The 19,306-nt window shown below is 43.5% G+C and overlaps 1 protein-coding gene across 1 annotated transcript in view; it reads right to left on the bottom strand.

The window, feature by feature from the left end:
• Positions 1–9,644: 9,644 nt before the first annotated feature.
• FAM124A (family with sequence similarity 124 member A) overlaps positions 9,645–19,306 on the bottom strand; it is a 41,153-nt gene continuing 31,491 nt past the window's right edge. The window contains exon 4 of the mRNA XM_057367389.1: positions 9,645–15,005. Coding sequence (XP_057223372.1) covers positions 14,208–15,005 — 798 coding nt within the window. The 3' untranslated portion in view covers positions 9,645–14,207. The remainder of the gene's footprint in view (positions 15,006–19,306) is intronic.

The following is a 19,306-nucleotide window of genomic DNA, read 5'->3' as shown; positions in this document are numbered from 1 at the left end:
ATTCTTCTCTTTCCCCCCTCAGCTCTGAAGCATTCCTCTCTGAGCCATTGTGTTCTTGGAGATCAAGAGAGTTAAAATAATCCCCAGAGAGGCAGTAATTTTGTAAGCTGCCCTCTGTATCAGCGCACAGGCTGCGTGATACCCAGCCATTAGCTCTTTCTGACACAGCTGGAGACCAGCAGGAAAAGAGAGCTGACTCCAAGCTGAGCTTTCAGGGCTGTAATGCAGAGCCAGTTCCCACAGAAACAAGCACTACCTTCTCCTCCTTTAAACAGAAGTCTGCTGGAACAGGYATCTAATAAAATAACATTGTTTTGTTTATGTTTTTCCATAGTAAGCGGGACTGCATTAGAGCTAGGCTTGGTGACACAATGTTATTCTCAATTTTTCCTTGGGAAGACTGAGACATCACACCATTGAGGGTCCTGTGTGAAGCCACAGATAAGGTATGTGCCATTCACTACAGGATGGCTGCTGCTCTTTCATCTGGAGTTGTTCTCTGCACTTTTGTCCTGAGATGCCTTTCAGGCTGGAACCTTCAGCACTCCCAGCCCCTRAGGTTGTACATTTGGAAACAGTAAATCTGTTTTCTGGAATAAAACAAAATGAAACCATTAAACTGTCTTGTTTCATCACACACATTACTAGTAATAGAAAAGAAAAAGTGCTAAAAATCTAATTGCTCTGGTGAAAGTCACTTCTTCAAGGGCACGATGACGCACTGATGCTGCTTGAGATGTGGCACAGCACATATGATCTCTGCATGACTATTGTAATTATATGTAAAACATTTATTCCTCAATGCTTTTTTTTCCTCCATGCTTAATGTCTGTTTGTTGCTGCTTGGTCTCATAACACCTCTATTACTTAAGAAAAAGTCTCGAATGGATGAACGAATCCTGAATTAAGAATTTTTTCTGCCGTGTTTTCTTTCTTTTAGAAAGAGAACAGCTACAACTTTCTGTAAGTGTTCTTGTAAAGTATGGGGACATTTAATGTTGCAGTTCCTTGGAAAATAAGGCTCTTTAGCATTTCAAGAAGAGAAGAAATATTCATTGATTTTTTTTGAGAGAAAACAGAAACTGCTAGCAGTTGTCACAGTGTCAAGATTAATTATTTTGGATTTGATCCATTTGCCTTGATCCTTATGACCCTCAAGAATTTCAAATACTTCTCAGTCAATCATTTAAATTCCTCAGCTAAACCCCATACCTCATTAAATAAAGAAATAAGGGGGGGGTCTTGATATGCTTTTCTTTAGGCCTGTCACTCCACAGTGTGAAAACACAGATCATGGCATCTTAAAGTATTCTCAGGAGTTTTCTTTTAAAACAGCAAAAAAAAAAAAAAGTTTCACTATTCCATTCATCATATTCTCATCAGCAAGACTTTCTTACTGGAACCTCTTAGGACTAACTTCAAGTACCACCTTCAGTGGTGGAAAGAGACCTCGAGACAATAAATTTACTGGTGGCCATGCTAATGTCACCAAATAATGAAGGATTATTGGGTGAAAGAAAAAGTGAAGGAATGGAAGGCTATATTTAATTAGAAGACATATATGGGAAAAATTTAACATGTATGTGAACTTTTTTGGGTGTGTACCAACGTCTTAAATATATTGAGGTCTAATGGAAATATTACAGAATAGAAAGAGTACTCCAAATATCAGAATATGGGAGACTGTGCAGCATATACAGTGCACAGATGCTGTACATTTTCAGTGTACAAAGTAGAAAAACAGATTCATTTCATATGAGTCATCTGTTTCATCCCATTGTACATCCCTATTGATACAGGAAAGCCAACTCTTGCCCTGATCTGTTTTCTTGTGATAGATAATTTCTCCTCTGAGAATTCAGCCTATTTTTGTTTCTGATTCTTAAAGACGGCGTAGCTGGTTGGTTTTCCATTTTCAGTTTTTTTGCCTTTCATCTCCTTTTCCCATTCTCTTGTGATGTGACAAGCAATACAAACCAGTATCTGGACCTGGAATGCTGCCAAAGGGGAAGCTGAAATCAGAGGTAAATAAGAGCCATTTATTAATCAAAGCTGAAAAGATTTTTGCTGCAATTTGTGTCTCGCAGTATTGTGACTGTGATAACTTAAACRGGAAAGGCATCAAACACTCAGGTTGTAAGAAGTCTCCACGTGCTGGCATTTAAACTTGGTCCCCAGAGAGAGTCCAGAGCTCTCAAGTTTCTCTCCTCCTAGCAGGTAAGGCCTCAGGCAGTGTGGTGGCCTTGGTCCAGATCTGATGGGTGGTTCCTGCCCATAGCTCTGCTTCCCCAAGACGGCACAGCAGCATTYGACTCCCTGGGTGTGTGTCACATCCTGCACCTTTGTGTGTACCATGGGGACGTCCCTGCCACAGGCACTTACAACTTGTGTGGAGATGTGCTACACCACAGCTACGAAATTTTCAATTCTGCTTTCTTGTCATCCTACTTGCCTCTCAGGCAGCACTTCCCAAGCTCTGGGATAAAAATGTGTCCTCTTAGTGAACATGGGGGGAAGCCCTGCACTGCCACAGCAGTTCCTGACCGCAGCTGATACCCTTCAGCACGACCTGCACTCTTGTACCTGTGGTTTTTGCCCTGTGTAAAATCCAGATTGCATGTGGCATCTCCAATGAAGCTTCCCAGAAAACCAATGATTATTTCAGTAGAAAGCTRTTGCTCAATCCCTGAGTCTAGTTCTGAAAACTCGCAATAAGAAATAGGATTGACTGTTATTCCTATTATCTTTGGGAGAATTTTCTGATGTAAATTAATTAAACTGGATATAATTTATATTTTTTTTCAGGTAGCATGTTTTTTCATATATCCAGAACCTTAACTCCTGTCCCATGGATTGTAGTCCCTATCTATGCTTCTCATCCATCCATATTTTGTCTTCTTTTTTTTTTTAATGCCAATCCTTACATGATTGCACATCATTTTCAGAAGATCTCACACTTCTGAAAGTCCATATGGTTGTCAAAATCTTTTCTGATGCCACTTGTTTATGGCTTCAAAATAATCAACATAGATTCACACATCCTTTTTCCACCCCTCCCTGTTCCTTCCTCCAGTCTCTTTTGTACACAACTCCAATAAGATTAATTCACTTCTTCTCCAAATGATGCTGCCAAAGTTAACACATCAGTAGAGAAGGCTTGGAGCAAAAATCTGTTCCATCTTGCTATGTTCTTCATTCATGGCAGACTGCAAGCTAGCTGTCACTCCAGAGAGCAGCCAATTTTTCTTTGGGCCATCTACCAAAAATGGCATCATCAGAAAATGTTCTGTTGACCAGGTATGTCTAAGAGACAATGAGCCTCCATTTCAGAGAAGAAAGCACACCAGCAGGTSCATCCTTGTGGTGTCACTGARTGACTCCCAGGGATGCTGAAAGCAGAGATTTGGCCCCCTGCACTCTGCTAGAGATGAGGTAAATACCAAATCCAATGGATTTAGTGAGGAGGTGCTAAAGAGAGGAGTGGGTAGGAAAGCAAAAGAGCCCTGGTCCTGTCCTGCTTCATTCTAGACATGGAGCTCCAAGTGCAGCCCAAGACTTGAGACCTCTGAGACATGGCCTGTGTGAGGGAGCTGGTGGGAACACCTCCAGGCACATGCTGGCCAAGGAGGAGACACCGCTGTACTGAGTGGGAATTTTATGGCCTGGAGTTTGTGAAAGAGTGGGATGAGCTGAATGGGAAGAGAAATAAATGGGAAGATTGAGAGAGGGAAAGTGCAGAAGGCACTGAAGATGCAGAAGGTGCAGAAGGAAGGAAGGACAGGGAAGAGGAGCATCTGTGGGGAGAGGTAGCATGAATCCAAAGGAACTCTTCTGCAAAGGAAGAGGCTGGAAAAGCAAACCAGCCCATCAGCTCAGAGCAGAGATTATCCTGGAAACCTGGAAAACACTGTGCAAGCAGGCACGCTGGGGCCCTGCTGGCAACCTGACAGCTTCAGCATCCTTTGCCCCYAGGGCTGATGGCTTCACTCCTGTCTCATCCCTGTCTTCATTCCCTGCCTCATTCCAACCCCTCAAAAACCAGGATACTGCACAGCCCCCCATTCCTGGAGCTGGTGCACCATCTGGGGCTAGAAAATTAATTAATTAGGAGGATCACAGATGGTTCCCATCTTTCTGCTCCCCATCCTGCGCTTTGGCTTGTCACAGCACTACCCTGACTACCCAGGTGGGTGGCAGTAGCAGACCCAGCAGTGGTTGTTTCTGTAGCTCCCTTAGAAGCCCCAAAGCTCCTTTCTTCAAAACTTCTGCAGTCTTTACACACGTGGCAGGGTGRGAATGAGCATCCTCATCCATCCTGTGGGAAAACCACAGGGCAATCAGCTCTTGAAAGAAAGCAAGGCAGCCAAGTGCCAGGGAGAGAAATTTAGGGGCAGAGGCTGCATTTCTGTAGCTGTACAGAGCACAACAGGGGAACCCTGGCATCTAGTCAAATTCCATAAGCAGAGACACAGAATAATTAGTTAAAGCTTTGCTTTCTTGTGACAAAAAAAAAACAAACAAACAAACCCAAAAGTAGGAAAAAATGGGACTCATAACCATGTCATGGTAAACTATGTGAAAAAAAAACCCCTTGCTCCTAATCATAGGCCAGTTTTAAAAAAATAAGTACATGAAGCAGTACATGTGAGCTGCAAAAATATGGCTGTTAATTCATGGAGGTAGGAGGAATTACACAACTGGTATYATGTGTTGCATTCTTACAGAGTATCTGTTCCGGGCAGCCCTGTCCCCAAGTTCTTTACACCTAAGGAGCAGGAGCTCTCCAGCAGCACTGCTAACCTCACAAGAAGCATTGTCTTGGCAGGAGTTGGGTCATACTTAGCAGATTATCTCCGTACCAGGAGGGCTAAAATTTTCATCAAAGTAAACAGAGGAATTCGTGACAGGCAGGCGGCTTACCGTGCCGTGCTCCGGGGCTCGCWCGCCGCGGATGCTCGGCTCCATCCCAAGTGAGCCCCGAGGGCTGTGGCTGCTTCCTCGCCCTCGGGCGCGGGGAAAGGACGCGGCAGAGCCCTTTGGGTCACGGAGCCGCTCAGTGGGTTATTCCGCTCCCCTGCCTCGCCGTGGAGGGGAGGGCAGAGACGCGGCGGGGTGGGAACGCGGCCCGGAGCCCGTCGGCAGCTGAGGCTGGAATACGGGCACGGAGGCTGCCAGGGCAGCGGGGCACTGAGCCAGAGCCTCAGGGTCCCCGCGGGCGTCACCGCCTGGGCTGGCGGCTCCCCGTGCGCTGTCACTCGTGCTCGTGAGAACCACGAGATGGCACTAGCAACTTGTGCAGGCCGGCGGCTTCGGGACGTGGCACACAAAGCCAGCGCTGCTGCCATCCCGTCACACGGCACRGGCGCTCCGCGGTCACGCCGCTGTGAACGGGGTAATTCTCCTACCGACCGGTCAGCTTTGGCTACATCCATTTCCACCGCCATTTCATTATGAGCCATTAAGTCGGCAGTTTTTAYTTATGACCGGCAGATTGGGATAATGGGCATCCACCCACCAAGCTACTTTCCATTTTATGCACCATATTCAGGAGGAAAGTGATTAAAAAGAACAACTAATTAAAATGTCAGCCAGGCTTAATGCAGGAGGCTGAGTCACAGCAGGGGCAGGATACCCCAGGAGCTGTGAAGCCTTCTAAGGCTCCCTTTCTGTGGCCAAATTAAAGCAACACTGTCTATCYGTACATTGCTAAAAAGGAGGTAGCAGTCTGAATGCTGTTCTCCAGCTCCAAGGCCTGCCCAGCACTGTTTGAGTTGTGTCCACACCCTTCAGAGATGTCCCACTGGTGACTAGACACAGCAGCCATCCTGGCTTCCATCTGGACTGCTGCGGGATCCTACAGCTCAGGGACACAAAAGCCCACTGTGCATGGGGGTTGTTAGCTGAACTGAAGTGAGGACTGCATTGCAGCCCAGCTGAGAGGTGTTTTTTACAGTGTGACCCTGAGAGGCTGAGTTTCATGCAGGGGGACGCCCGAAGGAACATGGGAGGGCAGAAATATGCGAAGTGTGCTGGGGGAGTGTTGGAGACAGAGGGGCTGAAGCTTGATGTAGCCTCTTCTATAGGGGGAACCATCCTAGGAGCAAAGGGCACCACCAGGAAATGTCTTGGCAAAAGCTGCTTGAAGTGGCCCAAAACACARATAACAAGCAATCAAACAATCCATTGCCTGAACTTGCTCCTTGTCCCACTTCAATTTACCACTATGGACGTATCCYACCACAGGATTCATGCCTTGGAAGGCTGCAAGGCTTTCCAAAATAAGCTGGCTGGTTCCTGAGCTCAATGGGACACAAATCTTCCCAGCTACTGAGGCAACATTGCCCAGAAGTCTGCACTGACTTCTCCTGGAACAGAAAGTGCTCAGCGAAACTCTCTGGGAGAAGGCTGCAGATAAATGTGTCTGTCTTCTCACGTAGGGAATTTATTCAGTGTTGCTCATTGCCCTGAGCTGCTGTGGACACCAGAGGAAGGAAAACAAGAAATCTGCAAAACTGAGGGAGGAAAAATCCATTGGTAGTCCAATGTAGCAGCTGGTCACACAGTGATCAGAGAAGTTTTTGGCTCTGGAAGTCTGGACTCTGTGTAAATTTAGCAAATTGCACTATGCCAAATCCTGGAAGCTGGGAAAGAATGCCACAGGGAGGATTGCTCTGTGCTCAAATGACCCTTGGGCTCAGATAAGAGACAAGTCATTATCTAAATGGAGAGAAGTTTAAGGATTTTTTTGGGAAGAGTCAACATGGTTTTATAAAAGGAAATCACACCTCATAAATCTATTTGGGGCTTCAGAGGGCATCAACAAATAGGTGTGCAGCTAAGAACAATTTTCCAAAGCCCTTCATCAAAGCCTGTACAGGAAACCCTGCTGTGATTGTTTAAGAGGTAAGGTTATGTGAATAAAGGGCTGATTAAAAGGCAGGAAGCAGAAGGTAGAAATAAATAGCCAGTTCTGACAGTGGAAGGAGGTTGGTGGTGGAGACATGCAGCGATTTGTACTCAAGCTTACATTGCTCAGCATGACTTAAACTTGGAAAAAGGGGAGCTTCGTGGCATGGGAGTTTGTTGAGGTTATTAAGCATCCAAGATGGTAAAGATGATGAACAACTGGGGAAGACACAGAAAAGTCTCACAATAGGCAGCAACTGGGCAATAAAAAAAAAGCAGATGAAATTCAATGTAGCTAATTTTAAAATTAATTATATTTTTAAAATACCTAATTTTACATATATGATTGTAGGGTCTCAACAGACTTTTTCTGCTTGGGAATGGGACCATAGGGTTATGTAAATATCTATGAAAAGGGTAGCTCAGGGCTCAGCTGCAGCCAAAGMAGCAAGTTTCATTACTAGGAGAGAAACAGAATAAAATGGAAAACACTGCCGCTCTATACCTCCATAGAGTGCATCTAAATCTCCAAAAACTGTATTTATGGACCTTCTAGCTCAAAAAGCCTACAACACAACATAAAGGTAACAGAAGTGTAAAAAAATGAACAAAAGCATGGAAGGGTTTTCCCAGGAAGAATGAGTTTAGGATTAGGACTTCTTAGCCTTATAGGAGAAAATGGAACAGAGGGAAATACCAATATGTTCCAATAGTCTGATTCTTGCAATAGTTAACACATGTACAGTTTGAAATTGCTTCCTAAGCTGTTTGAAAAGTGGGACTGTCTTACCAGAGCTGGGTAGCTCCATTCCRTTGGGCAAATGGGATGGCCAGTGCCAAAGCTCAGGCTGCTGAATCTGAAAATCACGCCTGAAAGATCTCAGCACTCTCAGGATGTAAAATCTGATGATTCAGAGATRTGATGGGTCAGTCGGGTCCAGAACTGTCATGGCTGGATGCATGGGAAGGGTGGCAGACGGTGATGAGGTTTGTGCTCTGAGCAAATGAGTGGCATGAATTCATGTGTATTTGTGAGGGAACAGAGGGTGAGAAAGTCAAGAGCTCATGGGTCAGGAGACAAAAGGGATATTGTTGTGGGCATCTCCTACAACCCAATCAATCAAAAAGGAAAGACAGAACCTTCTTTAAATGACTTGTGAGTTATTCAGGACAGACTAGAAAAATTCCTGTCTTCTGTAACTGGAAAAATCTGCCAATTGGAAAAACCTCTGTCTTCAGTCACAAGATCTTCAYTCACAAGATGTTCTGTTAGGCCTGCCATGTGTCTGTATCTCATAGCAAAGCTTCGAGGAGAAAATTACWAATCAYATCACAAGACTGAGTCAGGGATGCAGAAAGCTGGAGACACACATGGGGYTGGATGGGCCACCACTGACAGTGCAACAGAACCTGGCCAATGTGATGGCCAAAACATGCACTGAAGGKCAGGGCTGCTGCTCACAGCTCACAGAGACCTTCACTGGCTGGGGAAAGGTGCCAGTGAGAACCTCACCAAGTTCAATGAAAGCAAATGCAAGCCCTGCACCTGGCATGGACTAACCCGGTATGGCAGCACAAGAGGAAGCACCTCCTGCCCAGGAAGCAGCTCTGAAAAAGAGACCTTGGGGTCCCTGTAAACAGCAAGCTGAACACAACTAAGTGGGGCATCCTTGCAGTCATGATGCCCACAGCATGTACTGGGAGGTACAAACAAGGGAGCTGCCACCATCAGGTTGACAGAAATTCTTCTTCCTAACTACTGAGCACTTATCATCCACATCCATACATCTGTGTAGAGTTTTGTGATCATCACTACAAGAGCGATACAACAAACCTGAGAGTGTTCACATGGTGAGGGAGTGACAAGGCCATGGCTGCAAGAGCTTCTGCAGTCTTCCAGCACCTGAAGTGGGATAATAGAGAGGACAGAGCCAGGATTTCTCAGAGGTGTTCAGTGAAACAAGAGGGAAAGGTCACAGTTTTGAACATGAGAAATTCTGACAGCAGACTAGGAAGCAGTTCTTCACCATTACAGTGGGTAAGCACTGGCACACATTGTCCTGGGACACTGTGAAATCACCACCTTTAGATATTTTCAAATCTGACCAGACAAGGTCCTGAACAACTTGTTTTCACTTGAAAGCTTTGAGACTTGGGCATCTTTGTGCTTTCTTTCAGCAGATGCTGTGGACTAGACAACCTCCAGAGGCTTCTTCCAACTCCTGATATTTCTATAGCTCAAAAAGTCCCATAAAAATATGTATAAACCCCACATTGTTTAACCATAAAAACCTAACAAAGCCAAACCTACTCAGCTTTGCAAATACAATGTAATGCTGACATTCAGACAATGTCCCATGGGGGGGAATAAAGAAATGCATAATAGGTAACACCACACACTGATGAAAATAAGAGGAATGAATTATGGRGACTATTATGAAGACCAATGTACATCAAACAAACCAAGATGGGATCTGAGCAYGCAAGACTACCAATACATGTCACAGCTTCTATTTTATCATTCAGCTTTACTAGMGAAAATGATTTACAACACCACAGTGAGAATCAAAAGACCCAGTCTGCAGAGGCAAAACTGATTCCAACATAAAAATATTTTTGCTGTGTTTGTTTTGTAATTATCCCACCAATGCACACTGAAAAAAAAGCTTTAGAGCTTGTGGCACTGCAGTCATTTTGGAAGCCTAGTTAAAATACTCTGTAAGTACTTCATAAATGAACACGCAGAAAGTTAAGTACAACTGACTTTTCATCTCTATTTTATTTCACAGAAGCAGTGCACATTGTAGGGTGAGAAGAAGTTCAGGAAAAACCTGCAGTTCTCAAAATACATGGTTCTTAATTTAATCAACACAATAAGTAAACGCCATGAAACTTGTGCATATTCAACTCTCTGAAGAGATGACCCCCTTCTTACCKAACAGGAAGAGAATTAATGAAGTCTACCTTCAATGAAACACACCATAATCTGGCTTTCTTTTTTATAGACAAGGAGTTTTCTGTAYTATCACCTCTGTTTTTCCCGATAGCAAGACACTCGGTTTTTTACAAGATTTGGTTACAAGCACCATCAACGTAAACATATAAAACTTTAATCTCTAGTTAGGTATCAGTAAACAGAACAGAAATACTTGGAGACAGAACCAGTGGGGACGGCACAAATTCAGAGTCTGTGGACAGTCATTTGGCTCTCTTCCCATCAGGATTACTGTGGCAAAATCTGGAGCTGAGACGCTTGTGGATCTGCTGGTTAATATCACACATAAACCCCATGACTGACACTTGAGCCATCCTGGGCTTCCCTGTGGATCTCCACTACCAGTGCTTCCTTCTTCTAGAGGCATGCCTTAGGTGGAAAGATGGTTCAAAGCCTCCTCTCCACTAAAAACCTCAACAGCTTTTGTCCAGAGTTTCAGTGTTGGCATGATGTCAGGATCAGACAGCTACATTGGCTCAAAGAAGTTTTTTATTTCATGTTCAGATCAAATGTTATCTGTATTATTAAAATACAGTGAAAATACAGTGATTRTGATAGAAAACAATGAAGCATAGATTTAAATCTGTGGATGCTGACTGTCCTAGAATCACTGTTTGTATGGTGAAATGCAAGCTGATGGAAAAAGTGGCTAGTCTGACTTCACAGTGTTTTATATATTTTGGCAGGGTACAAACAATAGCATGGTAATGCAACTTTAGATAAATCAGATTYACTGTGTTCCAGGGAGGGATTTGATCTAAAGCTCATGACAGAGGACAGGCTGTTTGGGGTCTGAAGGAGCATAGAGCAGGTAAACACATGCACACCATGACAAATCCTTCAGTAGTGCTCTTTTTGGTCCCAGAAAGAGAACAGTTTACCCGAAACTGCAGTAAGCCTAAATAGTTTTAGAGGGCAGGAGAAGGCTGATGATCTTCTGTGCTCTTTACCTTGAATAGATTAACTGATTTATTCATTGTGTTTAGCACAAAAGATAAAGTGTACCCCTGGTAAATGCTATGACAGCACCTCACAAAGAGGAGATTTGGACTTCAGTTTGAGACTTTTTTTCCTGTGTGGAGARAACAATAGAAAAAGAAAAAAGCCTTGACAATCCCTCTGGCCTCTTCTGGACTCAGGGTGCAGGTTCCTCCCCTATAAATCTGTACTCATTTTTCAACAGACTTTCTTCCAGAATAGTTTGTAAAAACTGTGTACTTACTGAAATGGGCCAGAGGAGCTGTTCCACTTTTTATAACTATTATTTACAGTWTGTGTGTGCTTTTTCACCTTTATTTCTTTTTCCCTCTAAAGTTCTTTTGATTAAAATTACCTGGTAATATAGCAAATATTTTTCTCCAAAAATGAGTTTTTATTCCACACACCACAGTGCCATCATGGTAGGTCTTCAGCATCTACACCTGCATATAGGTAACATCCAGCATCATACACACACACACCTTTTAACAAGGTCATTTTCCCAGTGGCTCGACCAGAGTTGTAACCAGTGACATTTGTCAGCCAAAAATGTAACTTTCCAGAATATGCACTATAAAATCTGTTTATATGACTTAAATCCTGCTGAAGGTACTTAGCTGTCACATTAGCAACTTTTTTACTTACTTTTTTTTTAACACCAAATTAATTAGAGCAAAACAGGTTATCAAGAAAGTATATTTTTAAAACATCTTCTAAAAGTCAGTAAATTTTGTCTTGTTTTCCCTTTGGAGAGAGCTATTCAAGAAGAAATATGTTTTACCCAGAAAGAAGTATGCTTGCACTGGAAATATGAAGAATAAATTTCTGCATTAATGATTTTAAACAGAAAAATAACAACCCCTTAAAAACAGGAAGCTGTCTTTTATYTGGGTCTAGTAGTGTAGCAATACATAAAAATGCTGGGTTATCTTTCTAGGTTTGTATTCCGAGAAGGTAAGCTGTATTGCCTGAGTGAGAAGTAGCAAACATGTTTTACTTGGTACTGTCTGTACCAGTGGTTCAGACAACAGCCCAAACAGCTCCCTTCTGATTGGAAAGGATGGGCTTTCTGGGTAGGGGGCTGAAAATGTTCACTAAGGTCTCCCTTTTGGCACTTTCTGCATCCTGGTCTGTCAAAGTAAGAGACATAGTGGAACTTCCCTGGGGAAGGAGTGAAACTTCTTCCAGAGAAGCTTCTATAAATGCATTGGCAGAAAAAGTAGGGCTAAGGAGTCTCCATTCTTTGCTGGATGCAGAGGGTAGCACAGTGTCAAGGGGTGAGGAAAAGACTGAGGTACTAAATCCCTTCTTTGCCTCAGTCTTTAACACCAAAACCAGTTGCCCTCAGGACATGCAGCAATCAGAGCTGGAGGTTAGGGGTGAGGAGATGAGTGAAGTCCCCATAATCCAGGAGGAAAGGGTTAATGACCTTCTGCCCCCATGGGACACAAGTCTATGTACCTTGATGTAGTCCACCTGAGAGTATCAAGGGAGCTGGCAAAAGAGCTTTCCAAACCACTTTCAACACTTTCCCAGGCAGTCCTGGGAGAAGTCCTGGCAGACTGTTAATTAGCAAAAGTAATGGCCTTCTACAAGAAGGGTTGGAAGGACCATCCAGGGAACTACAGGCTTGTCAGCCTGACCTTGGYACTGAGGAAGACCATGGAGCAGGTCATCCTGGGTGCCATCATATGGCATGTGCAGGACAATCAAGGGCTCAGGCTCAGCCAGCACAGGTTTAGGAAAAGCAGATCCTGCTTGACCAACCCAATCTCCTTCTATGACAAAATGATCCACTTTGTAGATGARGAAAAGTTTGTGGATGTTGTGTATCCAGACTTCAGGAAACCATTTGAAATTGTCTCCTGCAGCACTGTCCTGGAGAAACTGGCTGCTCATGGCTTGGATGAGTGGACTCTTCACTGAGTAAAAGYGGCTGGACCCAGAGAGTGGTGGTGAGTAGAACTAAATCCAGTGGGCAGCTGGTGACTACTGGTGCTCCCCAGGACTCAGTACTGGCACCAGCTCTGTTCCACATTGTCATCAATGATTTGGATGAGTGGRCTGAGTGTGTCCTCAGAAAGTTCACAGATGACACTAGTACGGGCAGGAGTGTTGATCTGCTGGAGGGTAGGAAGGCTCTGCAGAGGGATTGTGAGAGACTGGATGGATAGACCAAGGACAGTCTTGTGGGGTCAGTGAGGTGAACCAAGTGCTCGGTCCTGCACTCAGTTCAAAACAATCCTGCGCACTGCTACGGGCTGGGGGAAGAGTGACCTGAAGGTGCCGGTCAATGGCTGGCTGAAAATGATCCAGAAATATGCCCAGGTGGCAAAGATGGCCAATTGTAACCTGGCCTGTGCCAGAAAGAGTATGGCCAGCAGGACCAGGGCAGTAATTGACCCCTGTACTTGGCACTGGTGAAAGTGGTACCTTGAATCCTGTGTTCACTTCTGGGCCCCACAATTCAAAAAGGACATTGAGGTGCTGGAGCATGTCCAGAGAAGGGCAACGGAGCAAAAGTGTGATGAGGAACAGCTGAGGGAACTGGGGTTGTTTAGTTTGGAGAAAAGGGACTCAGGGGTTGCCTCACTGATCTCTACAACTACCAGAAAGGAGGTTGCACTGAAGGGGGGGGTGGTCTCTTCTGCCACGTCTTGAGTGAAAGGACGAGAAGAAACAGCCTTTATGTGCACCAGGGAAGGTTCAGATTAGATATTATAAAAAAAAGGATTAATTGAAAGTGCGGTCAGGCCTTAGAATTAATTGTCCAGGGAGGTGGTGGGGCCAGTCTCTGGAAGTGTCTGGATGTGGCACTTGGGGATGTGATTTGGGGATGATTGTGGTAGTTCTAGGTCAACACTTGGACTGGAGGATCTTGAAGACCTCTTCCAACATTARTGATTGTGTGATTCTGCCCCACCTCATCACTGCCAGCTCGCAAAGGTTGGAAGGAGCAGCGTTTCYTCTCTAGACACTTCCTACCTGACCCTACTGAGGCTGTGCTGCTGGGACCTGCTGTGCTTAGAGCTGCCTTTGGAACCTGTGAAAGGAAATAAGACCCCTTTCTGAGTTAACGGAATTTCTCAGTAAAGCTGTTTGTTTAAATGAAGACAAAATTAGTCTTCATTTCCTGCCAGATTTAAGTGGAATACTGTGTTCTTCTTCTGCCATTTCCTTCAACCTCAGAGGGTYCCAAGTATTTTCTTCAAATATTTAACACACTCTTCTGCATCACCTTCTCCTCAGCAAGGAACCTTCTGTAAACTCAAGGAGGACCCACTGCTGTCATTCACATTTGTTCTGGAAGGTATAAGGTAGAGAAAGCTCAGATGTAGAATTCTTCTTCATTAACTGGTGAAGCTGAGCARACATGATCATCCAAAGAACATGGAGCTGCTCTCAAGGGCTGTTTGTGCTGYGTGGAGAGAGATGCTGACATGAAAGAGCTGGAAGACCATTCTGAAGGAGAGGGCAGYGCACTGTCAACTGACTCAAAGTTATTGCACATGGCTGATGCAGGCCTTCTGCTGGTGGCTGCTTGTTTAGCCCTACTGACAATTTGTTTCTGTGGTGGAAGGGAGTCTTTCAACTCACTGCAAAATCCATTAAGGGCAGAGTATGCAGAAACCACAGACAGGTCTGAGAAGGACAGCTTCATCCCTGTGTCCACATCAGTCTCTTGGGCACCTTCCAAGTCATCAATGTTAAGCTTGGGGCTGCATTTCCATGTTTTCAACCTGGTTGCAGGTGACCCGGCATTTAAAAACTGAAATGGTTCACTGAAATGAAATGTCTCTGAAGCTGAAGAGGAGTTCACTGTGGGCAAGCAGAACAGAGACTTGCTTCGTTGAAATGACCAGGAAATGCTGGAGGCACTCCTGGATCTGCGTGTGAAATCTCCTTGGTCACTGTGTCTCAAGTCCTGCTGGGAGAAACCAAGATAATGACCAAGGCCATTGGTGTGATGTACCTTTTTTTGACCCATTTCTTGTGGCTGTTCAGAGACAGATCGGTGGCTCCGAGGAAGGAAGGCTGGCAGAGTGGTGAAGTTGGAATCTATTGACACAGATGGATACAGTTGCTTGTTCTGCTTTGCAGCCTTCCTACACCAACTGTGCACTTGCTGCAGCCGGGAGAGAGAGAAAAGAAGATCACATTAATACGGTTTTGGCAGTTTTACAACCCCAAGTCTCCATCTCTGAGTTGTTACTGCAAATGATTACGAAGCAGACTTTAGTCAGTATGCTTACAGCAAATGTTTCACTGCAATAACAAAGACAAACCACCCTGCCAAAATCCAAAATATTTACATAAGGAGCCTCAAAGACAACGAGAATAAATGGTAGAGAAGCCTTGCCTTGTGGGCTGAATTATGCTAGYTTGAATTTCTCACTTCCTATTGACTTGTTCAAATTCATTCATATTCTGTCTTCCAACATTAATACCTTAGTGGACAGCTTAAGAACAAAAACAAAGAAATAGAATAACTGTATGATACAGTTATAATTTCTCATTTCTTCCTTTTTTTTTTTTTTTTTTTTTTTTTTTTTTTTTTTTTTTTTTTTTTTTTTTTTTTTTTTTTGTCCTTTTTTGAAACATCAAAAAGTCTTCAGCAAGCAAGCTCATTCTGTTCTCTTTGTGGGAATTTACTACTTCCTTCAACAGTTTCACCTTTTCTTTCTTACCTAGTTTGACATTACAGACACACACTCAATTTGCATGTAGACACCTGGGCTGAAGATCCAAACTGATGGTTATGATCCAAACCTGGACCTGAATCTCAGTCCTAGGGTAGGATTCAGTTGCCTGCCCATCAGATACTCAAGCATTTGAACAGGGAAAGAAGCTGTGACAAATGGTGAGTCAACATCCTTCTCAAGAAGGAGCTGGAGGCCAGGTGGGTTTCCTATGGAATTAGACACTGATGTCTGGGTAACTCAACTGTCTTTGAGCAAACTTAAGGTTTTTCATCTTCCCACTTATTTCAGTGAGGCTTTTAGAAATTTGCATTCCAGGAAGTTTAATTTAAAGTCTTCTTACAGGGATTTCTCACATAATACAAAATGCTTGATCTCTGCCTCAAAAGGGACAGAACTAATGGGACAAAGTGCAAGATCATACTCTTGAGAATAAACAATAATTTCAGCTATGGGACTTGCCAGTTGGAAACAGGAGAGGAGAAAGAACTGGGTATCCTGACCACTTTCTGTTCTTAAAGCGACAAGGTTGTGACAACATKGTATTGGGCAGTCTCAAGCGGGTTCAGAAAAGCACTGTGGACAACACTGCTATGGCTCATCTGGAATGCTGTGCATGACTCCAATCACTCCYATGTGAAAAAGAATAAATTTGAACTGAAAGAGATGGAGCACRGAAAAAAAAAAATGAACTATCCRTGAAAAAAAMCAGAACCACAAACTAAGAAAAGGTTTSTAATAACAACAGAAGGAGAAGAGTCTTCTGGGGCGAGTAATGGATAAAGACAGAGCTTGTTCATTTTACCRAAAAGATTACATGACGTGATAGAAAGAGCTGAGACCTGGCAACCAAGGAGGTTCTTTTTATCCTGTCTCTAAAAAAGCTCCATACATCACTGCTTCTAACATCTTGCTAGTGCACATCACATTGTCTTGGTGACCCAGATCTGTCATAGCCATCTTCTGGTTTTTATTGAAGTGATTTTATGGGCAAAAAAGGATTTACACATCTGCAAAAAATGCTTTTCTCATTCATGATCGCCTACTAGAGACTGTAGGACAGCCAAACCACAGAAGTTCATTTAGATGCTGCAGCTGATTATATATATATATATATATATATATAATATATACGTATCTGTAATGAAGTGTATTAACTCATAACCTATTTCTGTGTAATACAGTAAGCTGTTCCCTTACTGTCATAAAGAATTACAGGAATCAGTGAAGAAATTGAGTACAAAAAAGTCAAATGTAATGAGTTAATTGTCGACAAGACATTAGCCATAAACCACATTAGACCYCTACACATAATATTAGCAGTGCAATATGTGAGCCAATTTGTTTAAAAATTACTCAGCAGGATAAAAAACTTGTCCATGAAGGAAATAACAGCTGTTTCTTAACTGAAGACATTTCTGATAACCCAGAAATAAGAATTTGACATGCTGAAAGTCCACCAACAGATCATTGCGGTCTTTTGATGTGTTTGACCAAGAAAATACTCCTCATTATATTTTGTTATTATTAACCAAAGGTACCAGTTTTTTTCTCTGCAGTGGCTCTGTTATCAGATACACTACATGAGCTCAAGTACCATGCTCAGTGAATCAATAGAAGCAACTAACTCCAGAAAACTTCTGAGAAAGAAAATCATGGATTGCCTCACCATAACTTATTTTTATGCTATACTTGTGTTTTTGGAGATTCARTTGATAAGTTGGCAGATCAAACATCCACAGAAACTAAGGATCCAAGCAAGTACAGTCTTCCTGTTTGTGAAAAGGTAAGGATGGGACCACTGGCAGCAACTTGGACAAAACTGAAAACATAAGGCTTTTGGGAACAGATGTGTCCTTGCACTGCAGAGAGTTCTGGGGGCAAGACAAAAGCCTTGGCTTTACCTTGTGCAGGCCATACCACCCATCTACYACCTGTATGTCAGGCAGAGCCCACAGACATCATTAATAGGATTTAGCTGTCTAGTTAGTACAGCCAGTRGGGTCTGGAGAGCAATTCAGGTTTTCCTGAAAAAATTCTTGTGTGTGGTTAGTTAGCTGAATTGCTTTCTATATCTTTGGGCTGTACTGAGCACACACCCATCATCTACAGGGAGAACACAGACTGTAGCTGACAATCTACTTTAGATATGACATCAGTTTCAGGGTTTTGCTATTTTAAGCTTTTTTTTTTTTTTTTTTTTTTTTTTTTTTTTTTTTTTTTTTTTTTTTCTCTCTTAGTTCTTTTTATGTTCCTGTGGACAAATATCGGTATTTCATTTTATACAAGGTATTTGCTGCAAATCTCCTGGTCAAACCCAGTTGGCCTGGAAGGAGGTAATGGTGGATGGTGAGGAGAAGGGGGCAAGCACAGCCTGCTCCCAGAATAGTGGCGGGGCAGGTCAAGTGACACCATTAATACAGATTATTTGTGAACAGCTCTGTTATAGYAGGAACTGCTCACCCCGATCATTTTTTTTAGATGAGTTAAGATTTTGAAAACCTCTTTCCCAATGCTGCTCTTCATTATATGGCCAGAAATGGGGAATAATAAGGAGTTACTCTTTTATTACTTTTGTCTTAAWGCAATGTAACTGAGGACTTTCCTGGCTGAGAACACCAGACAATACAAGAAGCAGCAGTGCACTGCARGTAGAATACTGTACTACAGGTAGAGTGTCAGAAGCTCCATCCCAAGAAATACTAGTGAATAAAGATTACAGGCTAATCCTATATTGTAGAGGACTGGATTACGTGGGCTAATAAGACTTTTCTATATCTACATTCTCTAACTTGCCAGAGATCACAGAGGGGATTCAATGATTTAGCCAGGATTAAAAGTCAGGCAAAACTAGGTCCTAGCCCTGTGCCAAGGCCATTGATGGTGCTCCCTGTGCCACCCTGGCACGGCACACCGAGTGCTGCATGCAGCCTGTGCGCTCACATAACCGCTCCTCCTCATTTTTTTGAGGAGGCTTCTCGGCCTCCTTAATCCTGCCACTGGCTTTGAAAACAGTTGCAGCTTTTCTGAATTCTTGTTTTTTCCAAGTCCTCATCATCAGCCTTCTCATGACTTGTTAATGCTCTCAGCACTGCCTGTTGCCTCCCTGCTGCCTGGCAGAGTCCCGTCTCCCTGCCTCTGGTACAGCCGTGCTGCCTGCAACTGGCACCAGAACCAGAGAGATGCCAGAGAGGGCACCAGCCATCTGAGAGGACAAAGACACGATCCAAAGTGACATGTTGATTTTGACCGAAATTCCAAATGCAGGGAGATGGATTTGTCAGAGCTTGCAGCAAAGACGTGCAGCAAACCTGGCCACTGACTGAACAGATTAGCTCTCTCACAGAACAGATTTTTTCATCTGGTGCTAATCTGCTGCTCATTTATAATCTCTGCACAAATCTTTGTGAAGCCTGGAGAGATTTAGAGCCTTTGTGTTTTACAATRGGCTGCAGAAGAATTTCATGATGTATATCTGGGAGTGCCATAAACAACTTGGGGCAAACCTCGCAGAAATGCACTTTCAACTTGGGSTGCCTGGACTTAACACAAAAAATCCATGAGTGTTGCTGCGGTCTATTTTAAGTTATCTGCTTTTTAATAAAGCAGACAGAGATCTCCTTAAGCATTATCTGCATTAAGAACTGCCAGCAAGGCTTTGCTGAGGTCAGGACCCAGCCAGCACAGCAATGACATCACCATCTCCAGCCCAGATTTTGCCTGCCTT

The sequence above is a fragment of the Malurus melanocephalus genome, unplaced genomic scaffold (genome assembly GCF_030028575.1).
Source record: "Malurus melanocephalus ecotype Western Australia unplaced genomic scaffold, MMel_1.1 scaffold_78, whole genome shotgun sequence".
Classification (NCBI taxonomy): Eukaryota; Metazoa; Chordata; class Aves; order Passeriformes; family Maluridae; genus Malurus; species Malurus melanocephalus.
The sequence above is the reverse complement of the archived record's forward strand: the minus strand, read 5'-3'. Positions and strand labels throughout refer to the sequence as shown.